Here is a 21,031-nt window from a genome sequence, read left to right on the forward strand (position 1 = left end):
ACCTGCCCAGTACTGATTACCTCCTTTTCACCTCAAAATATCCATCTGAAATTAACTCAGATTTTATTACCAAAATGTCCATCCTGTTCTTACATAATTACCTCAGGGTTTGCCACCCAAATTCTACCTAGTGTTTACTACTGATCATTTCATTTCTACCTCAATATGTTCATTCTCTGCCCTACAGATCTTCCCAAGTTTTACCTCCAAAATTTCCTTGCCTACTCCCAGTAACAGCCCCAGTGCTGCTGCCTCGAGGGATTGGGAAAATGGGCATTAAACCCCTTCCCACAGGGCTGGCCCCGAGCTCTGGCTGGGGAGAGCATTGGAATCAGTTTCCAGCATTCTGGAGATACACTGAATAAACCCAGGGCACACAGATAAACCCTTCTCCATAAGGACAGCCCCAGGGAATACACAATCATTCCTAGGCCTGGTCAAACAAACCAGCAGCCAGTTTTTGGGGAGAGATTCCAGACTCTTGTCTCCCTCCCTGGCTGTAAAACGCTTGCAGGGACTTGGAAGTTAATACAAGCTTGTCATGAAGTGTCCTAAAGGCACCTCCACTCACACTTTAATTTTAAGCCCTCTACCACCAATGAATTTGGATGTTCTTTTGTTAGGAACACCCCACCTCTGCTTCTCTGGGCAACTCCATGGGGGAGATAAAATAAATGTGGACAAGAGTTTGGAATGCAGCTTCCAAGTCAAGTTCCCTGCTAGGAAATGACTCCAGCTCTAGGAAGCTACTGTGACACAGATCAATCAGAGCAGCATCTTGAAAAGAAACGTACAGCCTGCAGCAGCCAGAACAATCCCATTTCTGATTTTACCTGGTCTCCAGGTGCTCTGCCAGAGCTCCCACCAGCTGTTCCCATTCCCAGACAAGCCCGGGCAGCGCTATGGAAAGCACTGACAATGTCCACGAGGCCGAGGAGTCCGCTTTAGACGTGTTCTTTGCTGCAGAATCAGAAAGCAAGAGTTTAGACGCGCTTTGCAGTCCCTTCCGAACCAAATTCGATCCCAGAAACATTCCCGCTGATCCAGAGCTTTCAGGCCCGTGAGGCCGGGGAGCGGCGCCTGCAGCGCCGGGCGCGCCCACACGGCGGCAGCACTGACACACAAGGGCCAACGTCCCGCACGGCCACCTGACATGGCAGGACTGCGCATGCGCAACCCCCCCGGGGCGCAGTACCGCGCTCCGCCCGCAGGGGGCGCCACGCGCGCGCCGGCCGTCGGGAGAGCCGCGGGTGGAGCCGCTGGAATCGGGGATTTTTGGGGAGCTAAAGAGGGAAATACCGCACGAGGACAGATCATCGGGAAATTGCAGGGCTTCCTCTTAGTGCTCCTCCAACCATTCGTCCATGGAAGTCCACGATTTTCCCAGTACCTGCTGGAAAAATGAAAATTTTCCCTGTTTTCGGAGCGCTCCCAGTCCAGGCTGAGCACTTGAGGAATAAATAGCTGCTGCCCGTGTCCCAGGAAGAGCTTGTCTAGGTGAAAGCACTGGGAATGAGAGCTGGGCTTTGTCTCACCTCACTGTGCTCTAGCTGTGGTTCTTCATTTAGAGATAAAAAGATAAATTCAGGCTCCGTCTTGCCGCTCACCAGGGAGAGATCAACAGCTCCTAAAATCCCACTCTGTGACAGATAGAATAAACAAACATTGATTTTTCTCCTGGATGACATTAATCATGGCTTGACAGAATTACACCAGAGAGTAAACCCAGGGTAGGCACCACAGGCTCCTGACAAATGGATCCAAACCTAAAAATCATCATTATTGGATAAACCTTGGCTGAAGGGCTGAGCCTCATGCCCAGAACCTGACATCCCGTTGCAGATGTCCCAGAAGCCATGTGTCTGGTCTCCTGGTGCTCTAATGAGGATTTAGAGCTGCTTTTCATCACCCACGAGGAGATGCCGGAGGCAAGGAGACACCGGGAAGTGCTGGAGATGTCACAGATAATGAAAATCGAGCGGTTTGGGGGCTGAGCCCTCCCCGGGGCAGCCTCCACCTGCCTGCATCTGGAATCTGCCCCTGTCAGAGAACTGAATTCAGTGTTTTGATTAATCCAAGTTCAGCCTTGCTTCTTCTTCCTCAACAAACCTTTGCTTGGTGGAAGGATAGGAGACACAGAATGGAAAAGAATCCAGTTAAAAAGCAGGAATTGGATTTCATCCCTGCTGGGAGGCTGGTGCCTGGTCTGTGCTCGGTGTGGAATACTCATCCCTGTCCTCTGGGGTGAGGGTCTCCGCTGTGGCACCCGCTTTCCTACTCAAATTCCATAAGATCCCTGTGCAGGGCAGTAGAGGACCTTCCAACAGGCTGTACCAGGATTCACCAGGATCAGCCTGCCCGCCTGCCAGGGATCCAGGGGCAGCCACAGCTGCCCTGGGCACCCTGTGCCACCACCCTCCCAGGGAAGGATTGCTTCCCTATACCCAACACAAACATACCTGGAGGAAGATTTTGGCTCCTTTTCCCTCCCAGGTGCAGCTGGAGCAGTTTTCATGTCCTCAGGTAGAATTAGATGGATCAACATGCTCGAGGTAGCCCAGCAGAGGATGTGCCATGTCCCAGTGAGATCCACGCAGAATCCTGGAATGGTTTGGGAATTGGTTACTTTGGAAGCAGCTCCTTGAGAGGAGACCTGCACTGATAAATAAACACAATTAGTTAAATAAATTCAGTCAGTTTCAGAAAGTTAAATGGAAACTTGAGGATTGATTTCCTACTTCTGTATACATATATGACATATATATTTTTATTATTTTACATATTATTAAACATGTAAAATAACTTCAATATATTAATTTATTTTAATATATAATGAAAATGTTTATATATAATTTCTTAATATATATAAAGCATTTTTTCTTAGAAATACATAATTGTATATCTACAAATTTATCTCTTGGAATATGTAACTGATCTATAGGCATCACTGGGAATTAAAAAGAATTGATGCAGGAAATCAAGATCCAGGAGTTGGGAGACAGTCCAGGATTTGGAGAAGTGCTCCAACTGCAAACTGGGATCAAGGGAAAACCCTTCAGGAACTCTCCTGCTGCAAATAATTTTTACAGTTCCTGATGATGATTATAGTCTGAATTTAAGCCCTTGAGACTCAAATTGACTCCTGTGCCCAGAGTGTGCCTGCTCTGACTAAATCCCACATTTCCCACGAGCTCTGGCTGGGGAGAGCATTGGAATCAGTTTCCAGCATTCTGGAGATACACTGAATAAACCCAGGGCACACAGATAAACCCTTCTCCATAAGGACAGCCCCAGGGAATACACAATCATTCCTAGGCCTGGTCAAACAAACCAGCAGCCAGTTTTTGGGGAGAGATTCCAGACTCTTGTCTCCCTCCCTGGCTGTAAAACGCTTGCAGGGACTTGGAAGTTCATACAAGCTTGTCAGGGTTTGGATATTTCATTTAAATTCCATTCATATACTAAGGAATTTGAAGTGTCCTAAAGGCACCTCCACTCACACTTTAATTTTAAGCCCTCTACCACCAATGAATTTGGATGTTCTTTTGTTAGGAACACCCCACCTCTGCTTCTCTGGGCAACTCCATGGGGGAGATAAAATAAATGTGGACAAGAGTTTGGAATGCAGCTTCCAAGTCAAGTTCCCTGCTAGGAAATGACTCCAGCTCTAGGAAGCTACTGTGACACAGATCAATCAGAGCAGCATCTTGAAAAGAAACGTACAGCCTGCAGCAGCCAGAACAATCCCATTTCTGATTTTACCTGGTCTCCAGGTGCTCTGCCAGAGCTCCCACCAGCCGTTCCCATTCCCAGACAAGCCCGGGCAGCGCTATGGAAAGCACTGACAATGTCCACGAGGCCGAGGAGTCCGCTTTAGACGTGTTCTTTGCTGCAGAATCAGAAAGCAAGAGTTTAGACGCGCTTTGCAGTCCCTTCCGAACCAAATTCGATCCCAGAAACATTCCCGCTGATCCAGAGCTTTCAGGCCCGTGAGGCCGGGGAGCGGCGCCTGCAGCGCCGGGCGCGCCCACACGGCGGCAGCACTGACACACAAGGGCCAACGTCCCGCGCCGCCGCCTGACATGGCAGGACTGCGCATGCGCAACCCCCCCGGGGCGCAGTACCGCGCTCCGCCCGCAGGGGGCGCCACGCGCGCGCCGGCCGTCGGGAGAGCCGCGGGTGGAGCCGCTGGAATCGGGGATTTTTGGGGAGCTAAAGAGGGAAATACCGCACGAGGACAGATCATCGGGAAATTGCAGGGCTTCCTCTTAGTGCTCCTCCAACCATTCGTCCATGGAAGTCCACGATTTTCCCAGTACCTGCTGGAAAAATGAAAATTTTCCCTGTTTTCGGAGCGCTCCCAGTCCAGGCTGAGCACTTGAGGAATAAATAGCTGCTGCCCGTGTCCCAGGAAGAGCTTGTCTAGGTGAAAGCACTGGGAATGAGAGCTGGGCTTTGTCTCACCTCACTGTGCTCTAGCTGTGGTTCTTCATTTAGAGATAAAAAGATAAATTCAGGCTCCGTCTTGCCGCTCACCAGGGAGAGATCAACAGCTCCTAAAATCCCACTCTGTGACAGATAGAATAAACAAACATTGATTTTTCTCCTGGATGACATTAATCATGGCTTGACAGAATTACACCAGAGAGTAAACCCAGGGTAGGCACCACAGGCTCCTGACAAATGGATCCAAACCTAAAAATCATCATTATTGGATAAACCTTGGCTGAAGGGCTGAGCCTCATGCCCAGAACCTGACATCCCGTTGCAGATGTCCCAGAAGCCATGTGTCTGGTCTCCTGGTGCTCTAATGAGGATTTAGAGCTGCTTTTCATCACCCACGAGGAGATGCCGGAGGCAAGGAGACACCGGGAAGTGCTGGAGATGTCACAGATAATGAAAATCGAGCGGTTTGGGGGCTGAGCCCTCCCCGGGGCAGCCTCCACCTGCCTGCATCTGGAATCTGCCCCTGTCAGAGAACTGAATTCAGTGTTTTGATTAATCCAAGTTCAGCCTTGCTTCTTCTTCCTCAACAAACCTTTGCTTGGTGGAAGGATAGGAGACACAGAATGGAAAAGAATCCAGTTAAAAAGCAGGAATTGGATTTCATCCCTGCTGGGAGGCTGGTGCCTGGTCTGTGCTCGGTGTGGAATACTCATCCCTGTCCTCTGGGGTGAGGGTCTCCGCTGTGGCACCCGCTTTCCTACTCAAATTCCATAAGATCCCTGTGCAGGGCAGTAGAGGACCTTCCAACAGGCTGTACCAGGATTCACCAGGATCAGCCTGCCCGCCTGCCAGGGATCCAGGGGCAGCCACAGCTGCCCTGGGCACCCTGTGCCACCACCCTCCCAGGGAAGGATTGCTTCCCTATACCCAACACAAACATACCTGGAGGAAGATTTTGGCTCCTTTTCCCTCCCAGGTGCAGCTGGAGCAGTTTTCATGTCCTCAGGTAGAATTAGATGGATCAACATGCTCGAGGTAGCCCAGCAGAGGATGTGCCATGTCCCAGTGAGATCCACGCAGAATCCTGGAATGGTTTGGGAATTGGTTACTTTGGAAGCAGCTCCTTGAGAGGAGACCTGCACTGATAAATAAACACAATTAGTTAAATAAATTCAGTCAGTTTCAGAAAGTTAAATGGAAACTTGAGGATTGATTTCCTACTTCTGTATACATATATGACATATATATTTTTATTATTTTACATATTATTAAACATGTAAAATAACTTCAATATATTAATTTATTTTAATATATAATGAAAATGTTTATATATAATTTCTTAATATATATAAAGCATTTTTTCTTAGAAATACATAATTGTATATCTACAAATTTATCTCTTGGAATATGTAACTGATCTATAGGCATCACTGGGAATTAAAAAGAATTGATGCAGGAAATCAAGATCCAGGAGTTGGGAGACAGTCCAGGATTTGGAGAAGTGCTCCAACTGCAAACTGGGATCAAGGGAAAACCCTTCAGGAACTCTCCTGCTGCAAATAATTTTTACAGTTCCTGATGATGATTATAGTCTGAATTTAAGCCCTTGAGACTCAAATTGACTCCTGTGCCCAGAGTGTGCCTGCTCTGACTAAATCCCACATTTCCCACGTGACTGTCAGCCCGCCACCCTTCACCACCAGGCAGCAAGTGGAGAAATCCATGCCCTTTTTCCATAAAGAAATGTTTCAGATAGAGCAGATGAGTCAAAGCCCCCAGACACTTTGCTGTCTCCATCAGGGGAACCTGCGGTGACTCACTCAAAGCCTGCAAGGAGAGAGGATGAGTCCTGGGCTCAGATGACTCAGGTCCTGAAACCTGGAAGCAGGAATCATCAGAAAACTGCAGCTGGGGTGGAAAATCAGCCTTGCCTGGGTGGAAAGGGACACTGGAGAGGAGGTGGTGAGGGACAACAGCAGGAGGTTTGGAGGCATCGAAGGAGCCGGGTGCACACGGAATTATGGAATCCTGTAATGGGTTGGGTTGGAAGGGATCCTAAGGCTGCTCTCGTTCCACCCTCTGCCATGGGCAGGGACACCTTCCACTATCCCAGGCTGCTCCAAGCCCCATCCAAGCTGGCCGTGGACACGGCCATTTGTCCCTGGAAGGGATGCCATTTTGCAGGGGGGGAGGGAGGTGTTCTTATTTAGGGACAAATAAATACAATGACAAATACAACAACATCCACAATATAACAATAATGCCTTGATTTTCCACATTAATTAGCGTTGCATCAAATCGACAACAGACACCGTTGAAGTGATTTCCAATCAATTTGGGTCAATTAAAATGAGATCAGCATTCCTGATTGCAAGTTCATCCATGTGCGGCTTCAAGGGAAAAGCACCCCCCTCCTAATCCAATTTTATCCCATCCAGCAAAAAATTGTCCCAGAACCACTTGAAGTTCCACCCTTAGTTAATGGCAGCTTGAGTCAAGATACTCACAGGTCCTTGAGCTGAAGTCCTCAAGCCCCATCTGTCACACCAGAACCAGGAAGTTTTTCCTGTTCCACTCTCTAACGTGGCTGGAAGATTTTAACTTTCACACCTTCCCCACATGAGCAGTTGCCAAAGGGTCTCTGAAGTGCCTGGAAACAGAATGAGCCTTCCCCAGAGGCCTTGGGGTCCATCCTGGGGTTTTAGGGCTAGGATCCCCACATTGGAACATTGGAATGGATGTCTGCAGAGACGGAGCGATGCTGCTCATGTGCACAATGGCATCAGCAGGAGTGAAACAAAACCAAACTGGCTTGTTGGAGACTTGAGCTTGAAAGATTTTTTAAATTCTTCTCTATTTCTATATTACTTTTTAATTATACATAGTTATATTTGTATGGTCAATTAAAATGAGATCAGCATTCCTGATTGCAAGTTCATCCATGTGCGGCTTCAAGGGAAAAGCACCCCCCTCCTAATCCAATTTATGACCGTTCCCATCCAGCAAAAAATTGTCCCAGAACCACTTGAAGTTCCACCCTTAGTTAATGGCAGCTTGAGTCAAGATACTCACAGGTCCTTGAGCTGAAGTCCTCAAGCCCCATCTGTCACACCAGAACCAGGAAGTTTTTCCTGTTCCACTCTCTAACGTGGCTGGAAGATTTTAACTTTCACACCTTCCCCACATGAGCAGTTGCCAAAGGGTCTCTGAAGTGCCTGGAAACAGAATGAGCCTTCCCCAGAGGCCTTGGGGTCCATCCTGGGGTTTTAGGGCTAGGATCCCCACATTGGAACATTGGAATGGATGTCTGCAGAGACGGAGCGATGCTGCTCATGTGCACAATGGCATCAGCAGGAGTGAAACAAAACCAAACTGGCTTGTTGGAGACTTGAGCTTGAAAGATTTTTTAAATTCTTCTCTATTTCTATATTACTTTTTAATTATACATAGTTATATTTGTATAATATAGCTTTTACCCATTATACATGGCAGGGGAAAATACACTAAGTAATGGACATATTAAAGGAAATGATTGCTTTATCATAGCAATTATCAATTTTCTTTCGTACTACACATTCCCTAGAGCAAATGGAACCTGGAATTGTTTGGATTGAAAGGAACCTTAAAGACCATCCAGTTCCCCTGCCGTGACCTTTTGCTAGGCCAGGGTGCTCCAAGCTCTGGCCAATGCAGCCTTGGACACTTCCAGGGTATAATTTTACCTGCTAAAATTCTCTTCCTCTTCTCTCAATCAGGGTTTTAAAAATTGAAGGAAAAAATTTATGAATTAATAAATAAAATAAATAAGGAGCCAGCTGCTGCTCAAGAGTTGCCCACTCTTCCCTAACAGACAGGTGTGTTTCTGGTTCAGAAATGAGCATTCCTGCCTTCTCACTTCCCTCTGGACCCCCCGTGCCGGCTGTTCACCGCGCCCTGTGAAACAGGATCAATTCCTCTTCTCCCCTCACTGCCCCCACAAGCAGCTTTCACTTCCCCATTCCAGCTGAGTCAGAGGCTCATTGCAGGGAGTCATCTGACTGTGTGCCAACGCTCTCCTCCTGCTCCGTCTTGGTGGTCACCGCAACCTCCACAGCTCTGCCCTGCTGTCTGGGGCAGTGAGAACTGAGTGAACACTTCTCCCCGTGAGAAAGATTCACTGTTTTCCTTTCTTGAAGTTTTTTTCTGGCTCCTGTTTGCCCATTTGAGACCAAATAAGTTCATTTTGAAAAGCGATTTTGTATCACGTGCTTCAACACGGATTCAGGAGACCCACCTGCAGTCATCTTCACCAGCCAGAGAATCCTGGAATGGCGCATACTGGAAAGGACCTTAAAGCTCACCCAGTTCCACCCAGGAGCTGTGGATGAGCCTTGGCAGGTGTGATTCTGCCCAGGGCTGAGCCCCTCCACGCTCCTGCCCGCTGTCAGCTCTGCCTCTCTCACACCTCCTCATCTCCTCATGCGGCGCTCGATGCCGCCCGCAGCCAAGGCTGGCTGACAGCGGGAGATGGATGGGGCTGAGCCGGCTCCGCGGGGCACGGACACGTGTGGGGGATGCGGGAGAGCCTGGGAAGGGGGCTCCTCCCTGCTTCACATCAGTCCTGGCCCTGGTTCCAAATGCAGGAGCTGCCCAGGCTGCCCCACAGTGCCCGGGGACACGCGGTCTCCTCTGTGCTACAATCTTCAAGTGCCAAACCCAAGGCTGGGCAGAAGGCTGAGCCCCAGTTGGAGAAAATGTCCAGCTCTGTGCAGAATAGGGAGGGAGTTCAGGCCAGTGCTGCCATCACCGGGACACCAACAGGTACAGAAAAGCCATCAGCATCCCCACAAGGACATCCCCTGGTCCTCCAGACCCTCTCCCAGAGCCTCAGCATCCCTCATCCCTGTAGAATACACTCCATGGTGTATTGAGACAGCGTCCATGGCTCCAGTGCAGTTTGGAGGGGAGTAGGGGAGCTCTGGAGTAACCCCTCTGCTTTTCCTGCTGAATGCCCCATCCCGGTGTCCGTCACCTCCCACAAAGAGCCCTCAGCCCCGCGGCGCCTGCTTGTCCCCATCCATCTCCTGCTGTCACTGCAATGAGGGGCACAGGGGGTCCCAGGCACCAGGGCAGAGACTGGACCTACCTTGGGGGGAATTACAGGGAGGGGGCAGCTCATTCCTGCCTCTGGAGCTGCAGAGGCTCTGCTGGAGCAGTGGATCTTTACCAGCGCCTCAACACCTCACCGTGGTTTTCAATATCAGGTGGTGACGGCCACGTACCGAGAGGGGCTTTGCCTGGGGGACCCCCCACCTCCCCCCGCTCAGATCTGTGATATGAAGGGACAAGAAGACCCCAAGAAAGATGTCCCTGCCCAGCCCGGGGCATCCCAAGCCCCGTTTGGGGACTGGTGGTGGTCCCAGCGGTGCCACCGCTCACCTCCCGTCCATCATCACCGTGTCAAGGCGCGAAGGCAGGCTGGGGAAGGGGGCTGTGCTCCAGCCCCCAAGGACCACCTCGGCTCCAGCCCCCGCCTCTCCATCCCCGAGCTGGGGCATAAAACCCCCGGCAGGCTGCAGGGACACTGCAGAGCCGGCGCTGCACTGGGAGGGGGCTTTGGCAGGGTCCCACTGCCACCATGCCGGGGAACGGAGCCACGGACACCTCCTGCCCTCCCACCGCACCCGTGGCAGGTAAAACCCACCCGTGACAACACCCCCTGCACCCAGTGGTGGGGTCCTGTGGCATTTTGGGGTGGGGGGGATGGGGATAAAACCCCACTGTGGTGAGGGACAGGAGACCCTGATCTGCCCCCACCTCCATGGAGGAGGGGGTGATGGGATGGCCCTGCACGGCTCCCCATGACCAACATCCCCTCAACCCTCTGCAGCCTTCCTGGGGGGCCCGGGTGAGGGGTCTCCATGCACCCCTGGCCTCGGGTGGGCTGGCGAGGGGCCGGGGGCCAGCGGCAAGAACCGGCACGTGTGCCACGCCGCGGCACGGCTGGAGATGGGCAGCCTCTGGGAGGAGTTCAACCGCCTGGGCACTGAGATGATCGTCACCAAGGCAGGCAGGTGGGAACCGGAATGGCCTGGGGGGGCTGCAAAGGTGGGGGGGGGGCACCCCCTTCCCACCCCCCTCTCTGCGCAGGAGGATGTTCCCCACCTTTCAGGTGAAACTTTCGGGGCTGGATCCGTTGGCCGACTACGTCCTGCTCATGGATTTCATCCCGCTGGACGACAAGAGATACAGGTGGGGATGGGGCAATGGGGGCAGGGGACCAGAGCTGGGGGTGCTGAGCCCCTCCCTGCCCTGCAGATACGCCTTCCACAGCTCATCCTGGCTGGCGGCGGGCCGGGCCGAGCCGGCGGCTCCCGGCCGCGTCCACTTCCACCCCGACTCCCCAGCCAAGGGTGCACAGTGGATGCGGCAGATCGTGTCCTTCGACAAGCTCAAGCTGACCAACAACCTCCTGGACGACAACGGCCACGTGAGGACCTGGCTGCGGGCTGGGTGACGGGGGAGACACAATGCGTCCCTGCCTGGGGGGCTCCTGCCACCTCCTCTTTCCCACCCCTAGATCATCCTCAACTCCATGCACCGCTACCAGCCCCGCTTCCACGTCGTGTTTGTGGACCCGCGGCGCGACAGCGAGCGCTTCGCCCACCAGAACTTCAAGTCCTTCAGCTTCCCCGAGACCCAGTTCATGGCAGTGACAGCCTACCAGAATCACCGGGTGAGCACCAGCCAGACGGGAACCGGGACACCCTCCCAGGGATCCCCTGACCCCGCTCCCCTCTGCAGATCACCCAGCTGAAGATCGCCAGCAACCCCTTTGCCAAGGGATTTCGGGACGGCGACCCCGAGCCATGGTAAGGCACGGCTGGACGTTAGCCCCACACCACGGCGAGGATGTCGGGCCACCTCGCTGAGCCCCTGCCCCACGTCTCTTGCAGGTGCGGGGTGCCGGCAGGGTCCCTGCTGGGGGCCATGCCCCGCGCCCGGGCCACCCCGCTGCCCCCCCGCCCCGAGAAGCAGCAGAAAGGTAGGGGGGCTGCGGGGGGGGCTGAGCCCCTGCTGCTGCCTCTCCCCCCTGCAGGGGCTCCACGCAGCCATGGGGCTCTGGCCGCTGCCCCCCAACAGCCAGCAGCACCCCCCAGTTTTCCTGAGCTCCCTGCACCCACCTTCCAGCCCCTCACCTGCCCCCCTGGGGTCTATGTGGGAGCCAAACCCCGCACCCTGCCCTACCCTCTGCCTGCCTTCCCCCAGCTCAGCACCTACGGCCCCACCTCAGCCCCCACCTTTGGCTACGGCCAGCAGTGATGGGGGGCACCCCCAAGCACCCCCTACCCCAGCAATGGCAACGCAGAGCTGGAGGGAGCCACAGGGATGGCTTTATTCACCACCAAGGAGGCTCCAGGGGTCCAGTGGGGGGGAATTTGGGGCACAGCTGATGTTCCAAGCCCCTGGAATTCCGGTAGCATGGCTATTCCCAGGTGTCCGGGGCGAAGGCGAAGGGGCACAGCTTGTACCCGGCACCCACATAGAACTTATTCTGGAACTCCACCCTGGCAAGGAGAGAGGGTTGAGGAGTGCTCTGGGGGGGTCCATCACCCCCTCAGACCCATCCCAGTAACCCATCAGCTTTGGGGGCTCACCAGTGGAGGCGCAGGGCATGGAGGAAGGCAGAGAGCCCCTCCATCACCAGCAGGATGGCCACGGTCAGCACGGCGAAGGCGGCGAAGACGGGCACCAGCACCACACCGCCCACGTAGCTCAGCCCCACGAAGCCGTTCCGCATCACCATGGTCCACAGGACCTCCGAGAGCTCTGGGAACGGGAGGGACAAGAGCAGGAGGGGGAGTGAGGGTCTGCCTGGCTCTGGGTGGGACAAGAGGGGACCAAGGGGACTCACGGGCGTGTGCCAGGCTGAGTGCCCAGAGGCGCAGGTAGGACGCGGTGTTGGAGACACAGCCCAGGCAGTACTCGATGGTGTGGATCGCCTGATGCATGAAGATTTCAGCGAAGTCCAAGTGCTGCAGGGAGGGAGGGGACATAGGACATCAGCAGGGGGCACAGACACCCTCATCCCACCACCGAAGCCCGCCTGGATGCCCCTCACCTTGGCGTCAGGGCTGTGCCCCCCGCTCTCCACGTCCTCCGTGGTGGCGTTGACAGAGTTCCCAGCCTCCTGCCCCTCCAGCAGCGGCTCCCGTTCCCCCGCGGCCAGCGGCTGCACCAGGACAGCACCCACAGTGAGACCTCCTGGTGATCCCCACGGAGCCCCCCACGGCCCCTGGCCTTACCGTCCTCGGGGCACGCTGCCGGCACCACTGGTACAGCGGCGTCCCCAGGAGCAGGACGGGCACCGACGCCAGCGCCAGCACCACCAGCACCATCTGCACTGGCACCTGGGGCACAAGGACAGCATTTTGGGCTCTACCCCCACTCCTGACACCTGCTCTCCCTGCCAGGGTGGGGAGTAGGTGCCTGCCAGGGCAGTGGGGTGGTACCTGCCCCGGGTAGAGAGGGAGGTTCTCGGCATTGGAGGTGAAGAGGAACATGTCGATGAAGTGGATGAGGATGCTGGGGGCCACCAGGGAGTCAGCAGCACTGAACTTGATCCACTTGTAGAAGATGAGGAAGACCAGGTAGCCAAAAAGAGCCAGGAGGAAAATCATCTCTGGGAGGAACTCCAAGACCAGCCGGTGCCGCTGCTGGAAGTGCCTGGGTGGGAGGACATTGGCCGTGCTCAGCCTGTCCCTTCTCTCCCTTACACATCCTCGGCACCCACTGAGGTGCAGGGGTACAGGACTCCAGGTGCCACCCCATCCCACCCAGGTGAGTCCAATCCCAGTCCCCTTGGCATGACCAGAGCCTGTGGGTGCAGCCCAAGGACTCACACGTGGTTGAAGACCCCCAAAATGACGCCGAAGCCCATGTGCACGATGCCCAGCACCACTGACATCTTCATCTTGAAGGAGTTGAGGAAGTTGAGGTGGTTGGTGGCCAAGCTCCAGATCTGTCACAAACAAGGTGGGTGAGACTCTGCACCAGCCCAAAGAGGGTCCCACCTCACTGTGACCCCCATGGGACACTCACTGGGTCAATCCCAAATGGATACGGCCCTCGGAAGACACCGGTGACATTGGGGTCCAGGGTGAGCGAGGGGTGGGTGGCGAGGTACGCAGAGCTGGGGACAGAGCAAGGGGTGTCAGTGCCAGCAGGGAGATGGGGACCCGGGCAGGGGGCACGGGGGCAGGACCCCACCTCCAGGAGGACTGGTTAGCCATGGTGGCCACGCTCCAGGCAGAGGGGAAGATGGCAGTGGCTTTGCTGAAGCACTCGTTGTAGATGAAGCCGGTGTAGATGGAGAAGGCACCCATGAGCAAGATGAGGTAGCGCCCCTCGAAGAATGTCAGCCAGATCTAGGGGCAAACACGGCTCCCATGTCCCACATCACCTCCCCTGCCCCACACACCACCCTGACCCATACTGACCCTGTCCCGAGCCACCAGCCCCATCCTGTATCATCCAACCTCATCCCCACACCTCCAACCCCGCTCCATGCCCCCAGTGCCATCCCACGTCTCCAACTGCATCCCACCCCTCCATCGTGCCCCCACCTCGTTGGTGCCCTGCCGCAGGCGGGGGCTATCCTCGTACAGCACCATCCAGAGCGCAAAGAGGAACATGAGCAGCCCGTGCCCCACGTCCCCAAACATGATGGCGAAGATGAAGGGGAAGGTGATGATGGCGTAGGGTGCTGTGGGACACACGGACTGCGTTACACAAGGTGTCCCCTCTCAGCTCTGGGCCTCAGGGGGTGCCAGGGGGCCTTACCGGGGTTCACCTCCTGGTAACTGGCCACCCCATAGGCATCCACGATGCTCTGGAAGCCGGCGGTGAACTTGTTGGTGCGGATGAGGGTGGGGGGGCTCTCCGAGGTGGGGACGCGCTGCACAAAGCACTCCACGCTGGAGCCGCTCTGGTACTGCGGGAACAGCACCCAGAACCTGATCCCAGCACCCCTGGCACCCTCCTGGAGAGCCTGCCCCTGGCACCCACCCCACAACACCCCCGTTCCTGGCATCAGCCCCCCAGCAGCTGGAGCCTGTTCCTGGCACCCACCCCACAACCCCCCCCAGCCTGGCACATGCTCCACCATGATGAGGAGACATAGGGACACCAAGCAACCTCTGGCATAAAGACATGGGGACGCAGAGCAACCCCTTAAAAAGGACATGGAGACACAGAACAACTCCCAGCACGAGGCATGGGGACACCGACAAAACCTTGACATGAAAACATGGGACACCAAGAAACCCAGGCACAAGGACATGGGAACACAGAGCAACTCCTGGCACAAGGACAACTGAGCAACCCAAGAACAAGGATATACTGAACAATCCCTGGTGCAAGGACATGGGGACACTGAGCCACTCACAGATCCCTGGCGCAGGGCATCCTGGACTTGGGTGAGGTCCCGCACGGGGCACCAGACCTCGGCGATGAGGCACTTCTTGGTGACATCGAAGCTGCACTGGTTGAGGACGAGGTAGATGGCCTTCATCTTCTGCACCTGCACGCGCCAGGTGGGCAGCACCTGCGCCACCTTGTCCAGCACCTCCGCCAGGTACTTCTCCGTCTCCTCCAGCGTCTGCGGGCACCTGTGTCAGGGATGGCAATCCAAGCGTGGCCCCCACATCCCCTCATGGCACCCAGCTCACCACACTGAGCTCCTGGATCTGGCCGTGCAGCCTGGTAATGGCCTCTGTCCTGCTGGCCTCACTCTCCGGGTACGCATACACCTGGCAGTGGAAGCTGGGACAGAGGGACATCGCCGTGTCAGGGGTGCCAGGGCTCCCCAGCCCGGCCCCGCAGCAGGGTCCAGAGTGGGTGTTACTGAATAAACCTCCCTGTGGGCGACGCATGGCCACTCACCAGTTCGAGATCTTGCGGATCTTCTGCCCGATCTGCTCGCCCCAGTAGGAGATGAGGAAGATGACCCAGGTGATGCTCTCGCCCTGGGGACAGCACAGTCCTTGTCACTCTGGGGTCACTCTGGTGTCCCAGCCCGCACAGCCGTGCCAGCCCGCCCCCGGGTGCTGCCTCACCGTGGCTGGGTCCTCCATTGGCTCGGGCATCTCCACGAAGGAGGCCACCAGGTACCCGCGGCAGGCGCGCCACAGCAGCCGCTCGAAGGCGGTCACTCGCCACGGGTGGATGACACCGGCCACGAAGCTGCAGAGACACGGCAGGAGATGTGGCCACACCACAGCCCCAGAGCCCCTCTCCACCCCCGCCCCGCACCCTTCCCCCTCTCACTTGATCTTGCGCTCGAGGTGCTGGTGCAGGGAGGGGTCGAGCATGGGCTCACGCTCCGAGAGCGCCCGTGGCCGCGGCGGGGAGCCCAGGGGGGCCTGCGGCGATGCGGAGCAGAGGGATGAGCCCGGGGGAAACTGAGGCACGAGGCAGCACCCCCGGGTCGGCGGGGACCCCCGGACCCACCGGCAGGCTGGTGAAGCGCTGTCCCTCGCGCAGCACGTGCAGGTACTGGCGCAGGTCCCGCAGGCGGCCGCGCAGGGATGCGTGGTTGCGGCTGACCTCCCGCAGCTCCTGCGCCAGCTGCTCCGACTGCTCCTGCACCCGCAGCGCTTCCCGCGCCGCCGGCGCCCGCGGGCTCTCGGGACACGGCCCCGGCACCCGCCCCGCCGCCCGCAGCTCCTGCTGCAGGAAGGCTGGAGAAGAGGGGGACACGGTCAGACGGAGGGGCCGAGCCGGGCGTTCCCCTGAGAAGCCCCCCCCAAAGTCAGCCCGCGGCGCCCCGGCACTCACTGAAGGTTTTCTCCATCTCCTCGCAGCGCCGCACCTCGCCCACGAAGCGCCGCTGGAAGGGGCTCACTTTGGGGTTCAGCTGCGGGGTGCAGTCAAGGCGTGGCCCCACACTGCACTGTGGGGTTCAGCACCGCGGCGGAACAGGCAGCCCAGGCACCAAACCCAGCCTGACCAACTTCCCTGTTCCCACGGCACCCTAGAACACCCAGCCCAAGCCCGACCAGACCAAGCCTCCTGCACAGAGAGTACCCCAAACCCAGCGCACCCAGGCCCACCCAGCCGAACCCCCTGCACCCCAGACACCCCAAAACGCGCCCCCAGCCCCTACTTACGTCTCTGAACTCCAGCAGCCCGCGCTCCCCCAGCTCGCTGATGCAGCTGTAGGCAGAAGCCGACTGCAGGAAGAGCTGGGCCAAGCAAACCTCCTCGCTGCGGAACAGGGACCCCATGGCCCCCCGGAGACGCCCGGTCCGGCCCGGGGTGCGGAGGCGTCAGGGCACACACCTGGGGATGGCACAGAACGAACACGAGGGAACGGGGTGGGATGAGAACGGGAAACTGAGAGCTTCCTCAGGCGTGAGGACGGGATTAGGGGACAACAGGGCAGAGGTCGCCCCGGTGTCTCGGCGGCTGCGGCGACGGAACCGGGCTGTCCCCGCGCCGTGACCGTGGCAAACCGGCCCGCTCAGTCACACGCGGCTGTGCCCAGCACCGGGCTGGCAAAATACTTTCGAAACCCCCCTTTCCCCGCCCCATTCAGCCGCCTCTGAGTCAGGGCCAGCGCATTCCCTGCCCCAGGACCGCCCCGGGCCGGACCCGCTCCGGACCCACCCGGCCGCGCTGCCCCCCGCCCGCCGCCGAGCTCGGCCGGGATCCAGCACTTCCTCTTCCCCAGGAAGAGCCCGGCCCCGGGGAGGGACCGGCCGGCACGGCCCCGCCGCCCCCCTGGAAACCCGTTCCCCGGGACATAGCGCACCCTTCGGAGACAGAGCCCCGCAGCATCCCCGAGGATGGAAATGGGAAACACTGCCTGCAGCCGGGCGGAGCCGGGAAACCGCCCGCGAGAATCAGCAGGACCCCCGCACCGGTGTGAAACCGGGCTGTGAGTGAGTAATTACTCCAAACAATCCCCATTTGTGCAGGAGCTAGGGTGATTTGCTGGGGCCAGATTGCCATCCCTGGCGAGAAGAGGTTTGGGGTGCTACGGCCCAGTCTGCATAAAACAAAGGGGGTGAACTATCACTGCCTGCATCCTGCAAGGCGCAATCGTCGTTCTTGCCATGCTCTGGCCCTCCCTTGCACGACTCGCTCAGTTCTAGTGCCTCCCCTCCGGAAGAAGGAAGGCTGAACTGCGCCGCCGTGAGAGGCAGCTGAAAAGGGATCACTGAGCATCAAAGACCCTCCCAGACTCATTTCTGAGGCCTTTCACCAGAGGACTGAAATCTGGGCATTGCCCCCGAGCCTGATCTCATTTTAACCCATCAGACTTTGTGTTTTGTGGGCTTCTTCCCCCACTGCTGACAGATCTAGACCATCACTTTGACCAAGGAACAACTAAATTGCAACAATCAAGTCACAAGACCTGCCAGGGGTGATTTGTTTTTACCCTTATCTTTTAGTTCTTTTTTTCTCCCTTATACATTTCTTTAAAGTAACATTTTTTATGCTCTCATGTAGCTGTATTACTGTAGATAATAATGACCAAAACGCCTACATACCTGCTTTCCATGGCCATCCAACTGTTCTAAAATAAACCCTACACATACATGCTTACAAACACCAGTCATTAAGAGTCCTTTCACTCTACTCCGCCCCTGCATTACTCTCACCTTCGAGGGACAAGTCCTAACAACTGGTAGCACTGGGATTTCCCTGCTGGGATCACTGGGACACCCACACCAGTACCACTGCAAGACTGTAGATTTCCCAGGCACCCCAAAGTGGTACCCACACACCAGCATCACTGGGACACCCATACCAGTACCACGGGAGGCTCCCCCACTGGTACCATCAGGCCCCTCTGCTGGGATCCCCTGGATCACAGGCATCACTGGGACACTCACACCAGTACCACTGTGAATGCCCCTTGCCAGGATCACCAGGCCCCCCAACACTGGCTGCCCTCAGAAACTGGAAATGACCCTCCCAGATTCCTAAATCCCCCCAGCACTGCCCCTCCATCCCTGCCTGCCCCCCTCCACCTCCCACACCTTTCCCTACAAACCACCCCCTACCCCAGCATTGGTGCCAGCACCCCCAGGACCCAAATCCCCCTCCCCAAAACACAACCACACACCCAGGGGTGGGGTCCCCCCAAGGGTCAGGGGGTCTGACCCCAGCACTGGAAAGGAAAAGACACAGAGTTATGGGAAGGGGCTGGCACCCACAGTGCCAACAGAGGGGGAGAACCCCCAAACACTTTATTTGGGGGGTGGGTGGGGGCCGTCACCGGTACAGGTAATCAGCCTGGATGTTGGCTGCGATCTCGGCCTCCCACTTGTCGCCGTTGTTGAGCAGCTTCTCCTTGTTGTAGAGCAGCTCCTCGTGCGTCTCCGTCGAGAACTCGAAGTTGGGGCCCTGCCAGGGTGGGACGGGGTCACCCTTGGGGGTCACCGTGGCGGGAAAAGGGAGTGCCTGCAGTCCCCCCCGCAGGCCCCACTCACCTCCACGATGGCGTCCACGGGACAGGCCTCCTGGCAGAACCCGCAGTAGATGCACTTGGTCATGTCGATGTCGTAGCGGGTGGTGCGGCGGCTGCCGTCGGCGCGGGGCTCGGCCTCGATGGTGATGGCCTGGCGCGGGGACACCGTCACGGCCAGAGCCCCGGGTGAGGAGGAGGAGGAGGGGGAGGAAGGGGAGGAGGTCTCACCTGTGCCGGGCACACGGCCTCGCAGAGCTTGCAGGCGATGCAGCGCTCCTCCCCGGACGGGTAGCGGCGCAGCGCGTGCTCCCCGCGGAACCGCGGGCTCAGCGGGCCCTTCTCAAACGGGTAATTGATGGTGGCCGGCTCACGGAAAAGGTAGCTCAGGGTCATGGCCAGGCCTGCGAGGGAGACAGAGGGGTTAGGACGTATTTGGGAAGGGGGAGGTCACCCCAAACGAGGGGATTGAGCGGGGTCTCACCTCGGACGAGCTCGGTCCAGAGCAGGGTCTGGGCGGCGCGGTCAGTGATGGATCGCATGTCCATGGCCGGCTCCTGGATGTTGACGTACTCTGCGGGAAGAGCGGAGCTGTGCCCACCCTGCAGAGCCCTGGAGAGGGAGCTGAGCCCCCACGGGGGTGGCACGGCTGTACTCACTGTAACAGTCCCTGGGGGTGCTGGTGCTGAGCGGGCGCAGGGAGCCCAGTGGGGCCAGGGGGCCTGGGGAGGGACAGCAGGGTCAGCAGGGTCACAATGAGGTTTGGGGGTTCAGGTTTGGGGGCTCCCGGGCGGCCTCACCTGCACGGGCAGCCTGGTACAGCAGTCGCAGCGCTGCCATGGCCGGTCCTGGGGTGCAGAGGGAACCTCAGCAATTACCAGTAAGGGACTGGGGCAGCCAGAGGCCCCCCACTTCCCATGGGGGACACTGGCACCCTGATCCCCACCCCTCCACCCAAAGAGACCCGGACCCCCAGGCACCCCTGTCCCAGCACTCCACAAGGGACCCCAAGTGCTTAGTGACCTAAGCATCCTGTTTCCTCTGCCAGCCCCTCTCAAGGCACCCAGGCATCCCGCCCCTCCTTGCAGCCCCCTCTTAAGAGACCCAAGTGTACCCCCCAAATATCTTGTCCACCCCCTAAGAGAGACCCAGCTGTTCTCCCAAGGGACCCGGCCATCCTGCTGCCCCCCGCCCACCCCCAGGGCCACCCAGGTGTCCCGTCCCCTCCCAGCCCTAAGGATCCAGGGGCCCTGATGTCCTGCCCGCTCCAAGGGACACACGTGTCCTCCCATCCCCGTCCCCAAGCCCTCGAGGAGGTTTGCTTGGCCCCTACCCACCTGAGCCCCCCGCGGGACCGATCCTTCCTGTCCCCCCCGATCCCCGCTCAGCCTGCGTGTGTCCCTCCGGAGAGGATGGGGCGGAGGGTAGCGCAGCGTCCAGGCCGCCCCCTCTGCCCCAAGCGGGATTTGGGCGGCCACTACACGGGTGACCACAGCCCCGGGCCGCGCCCCCGGGCCGCCCTTCCCTCCTCACCTGCCCCAAGGGCCCTCCGGCGTCCTGACCCCTGGTCGCCCCCGCGGGCACTGCGCATGCGCGTGCGGCCGAGCGTCGTGGGCGGGGCGAGCGACGGCGGACGAGCTTCTCATTGGTGGGAGTCCCGCAAAGGGCGGCAGGGGCGGGAAGAAAGAGGGAGAAGCGTCGCTGATTGGGCAGAGCGCGGCCGTGCTGCGCGGCGATTGGTGGGGCGGGAGGAGGGGGCGTGGCCGAAGGGCGGGCGGAAGCGGAAGCGCGTGCGCATGGCAGAGGCGCGGCTTTACGGTGCCGGCGCGGAGCTTCCCGCTCTTCCAGGGCTTCCCGAGCTTTCAGTTCGGTTTCTGGAGCAGCTCGGGCCACAGGTGCCGGAAGGTCTCGGAGCTGGAGCGGCTCAGACACTTGGGTTCACTACCAAGCCCGGCTCCGCCTCTGGCGGGCTCAGCGTTGGCCCCGACCCTCAGCCCCGGCTCAGTCCCTGGAGGCGGGCATCAGGGATGTCTCCCATTCCCTATTAAACTGTCGTTATCTCAGCTCCCTCGTCCGGTTCTCTCCATCCGCCCACCCGGAGGGATCCCCGTGGGATTCAGGCAGGACAAC

General features: G+C 57.7%; 3 protein-coding genes and 2 long non-coding RNA genes across 6 annotated transcripts; 1 reads left to right on the plus strand and 4 right to left on the minus strand.

Moving 5' to 3' along the window:
* Positions 1–1,305: 1,305 nt before the first annotated feature.
* LOC121336807 lies at positions 1,306–2,572 on the minus strand. Its single transcript, XR_005952819.1, has 3 exons — positions 2,460–2,572; positions 1,536–1,640; positions 1,306–1,393 (listed from the first exon to the last, which is right to left on the minus strand). It is a non-coding gene; the product is annotated as an uncharacterized LOC121336807 (long non-coding RNA).
* A 1,191-nt stretch (positions 2,573–3,763) lies between these two features.
* On the minus strand, positions 3,764–5,501 carry LOC121336800. Its single transcript, XR_005952818.1, has 4 exons — positions 5,389–5,501; positions 4,465–4,569; positions 4,234–4,322; positions 3,764–3,889 (listed from the first exon to the last, which is right to left on the minus strand). It is a non-coding gene; the product is annotated as an uncharacterized LOC121336800 (long non-coding RNA).
* Positions 5,502–10,063: 4,562 nt separating this feature from the next.
* TBX10 (T-box transcription factor 10) lies at positions 10,064–11,748 on the plus strand. The gene is made up of 8 exons (XM_041406186.1): positions 10,064–10,118; positions 10,316–10,499; positions 10,576–10,677; positions 10,744–10,915; positions 11,006–11,161; positions 11,230–11,297; positions 11,382–11,470; positions 11,525–11,748. The coding sequence occupies exons 1-8, from the start codon at positions 10,064–10,066 to the stop codon at positions 11,746–11,748; spliced, it is 1,050 nt and encodes a 349-aa protein (XP_041262120.1).
* A 59-nt stretch (positions 11,749–11,807) lies between these two features.
* TCIRG1 (T cell immune regulator 1, ATPase H+ transporting V0 subunit a3) lies at positions 11,808–17,130 on the minus strand. Its single transcript, XM_041406201.1, has 20 exons — positions 17,095–17,130; positions 16,596–16,767; positions 16,264–16,342; positions 15,937–16,166; positions 15,754–15,848; positions 15,543–15,669; positions 15,370–15,452; positions 15,156–15,249; positions 14,873–15,085; positions 14,269–14,419; positions 14,052–14,191; positions 13,696–13,853; positions 13,528–13,618; positions 13,329–13,447; positions 12,939–13,152; positions 12,732–12,836; positions 12,548–12,658; positions 12,341–12,461; positions 12,084–12,255; positions 11,808–11,993 (listed from the first exon to the last, which is right to left on the minus strand). Exons 2-20 carry the CDS (start codon positions 16,710–16,712, stop codon positions 11,912–11,914), a joined length of 2,502 nt encoding a protein of 833 aa, XP_041262135.1. The 5' UTR covers positions 16,713–16,767; positions 17,095–17,130; the 3' UTR covers positions 11,808–11,911.
* Positions 17,131–18,626: 1,496 nt separating this feature from the next.
* Positions 18,627–20,543, minus strand: NDUFS8 (NADH:ubiquinone oxidoreductase core subunit S8). 2 transcript variants are annotated; one of them, XM_041406228.1, is made up of 7 exons: positions 20,435–20,543; positions 19,702–19,749; positions 19,561–19,623; positions 19,386–19,475; positions 19,133–19,305; positions 18,927–19,055; positions 18,627–18,840 (listed from the first exon to the last, which is right to left on the minus strand). In XM_041406228.1, exons 1-7 carry the CDS (start codon positions 20,490–20,492, stop codon positions 18,709–18,711), a joined length of 693 nt encoding a protein of 230 aa, XP_041262162.1. In that variant the 5' UTR covers positions 20,493–20,543; the 3' UTR covers positions 18,627–18,708. The 2 variants fall into 2 exon arrangements, with proteins under 2 accessions (XP_041262162.1, XP_041262163.1); XM_041406229.1 differs by lacking the exon at positions 20,435–20,543 and adding an exon at positions 20,239–20,428.
* Positions 20,544–21,031: the final 488 nt, after the last annotated feature.

Source organism: Onychostruthus taczanowskii, unplaced genomic scaffold, assembly GCF_017590055.1.
Source record: "Onychostruthus taczanowskii isolate IOZ18803 unplaced genomic scaffold, ASM1759005v1 scaffold246, whole genome shotgun sequence".
In the NCBI taxonomy this organism is placed as follows: domain Eukaryota; kingdom Metazoa; phylum Chordata; class Aves; order Passeriformes; family Passeridae; genus Onychostruthus; species Onychostruthus taczanowskii.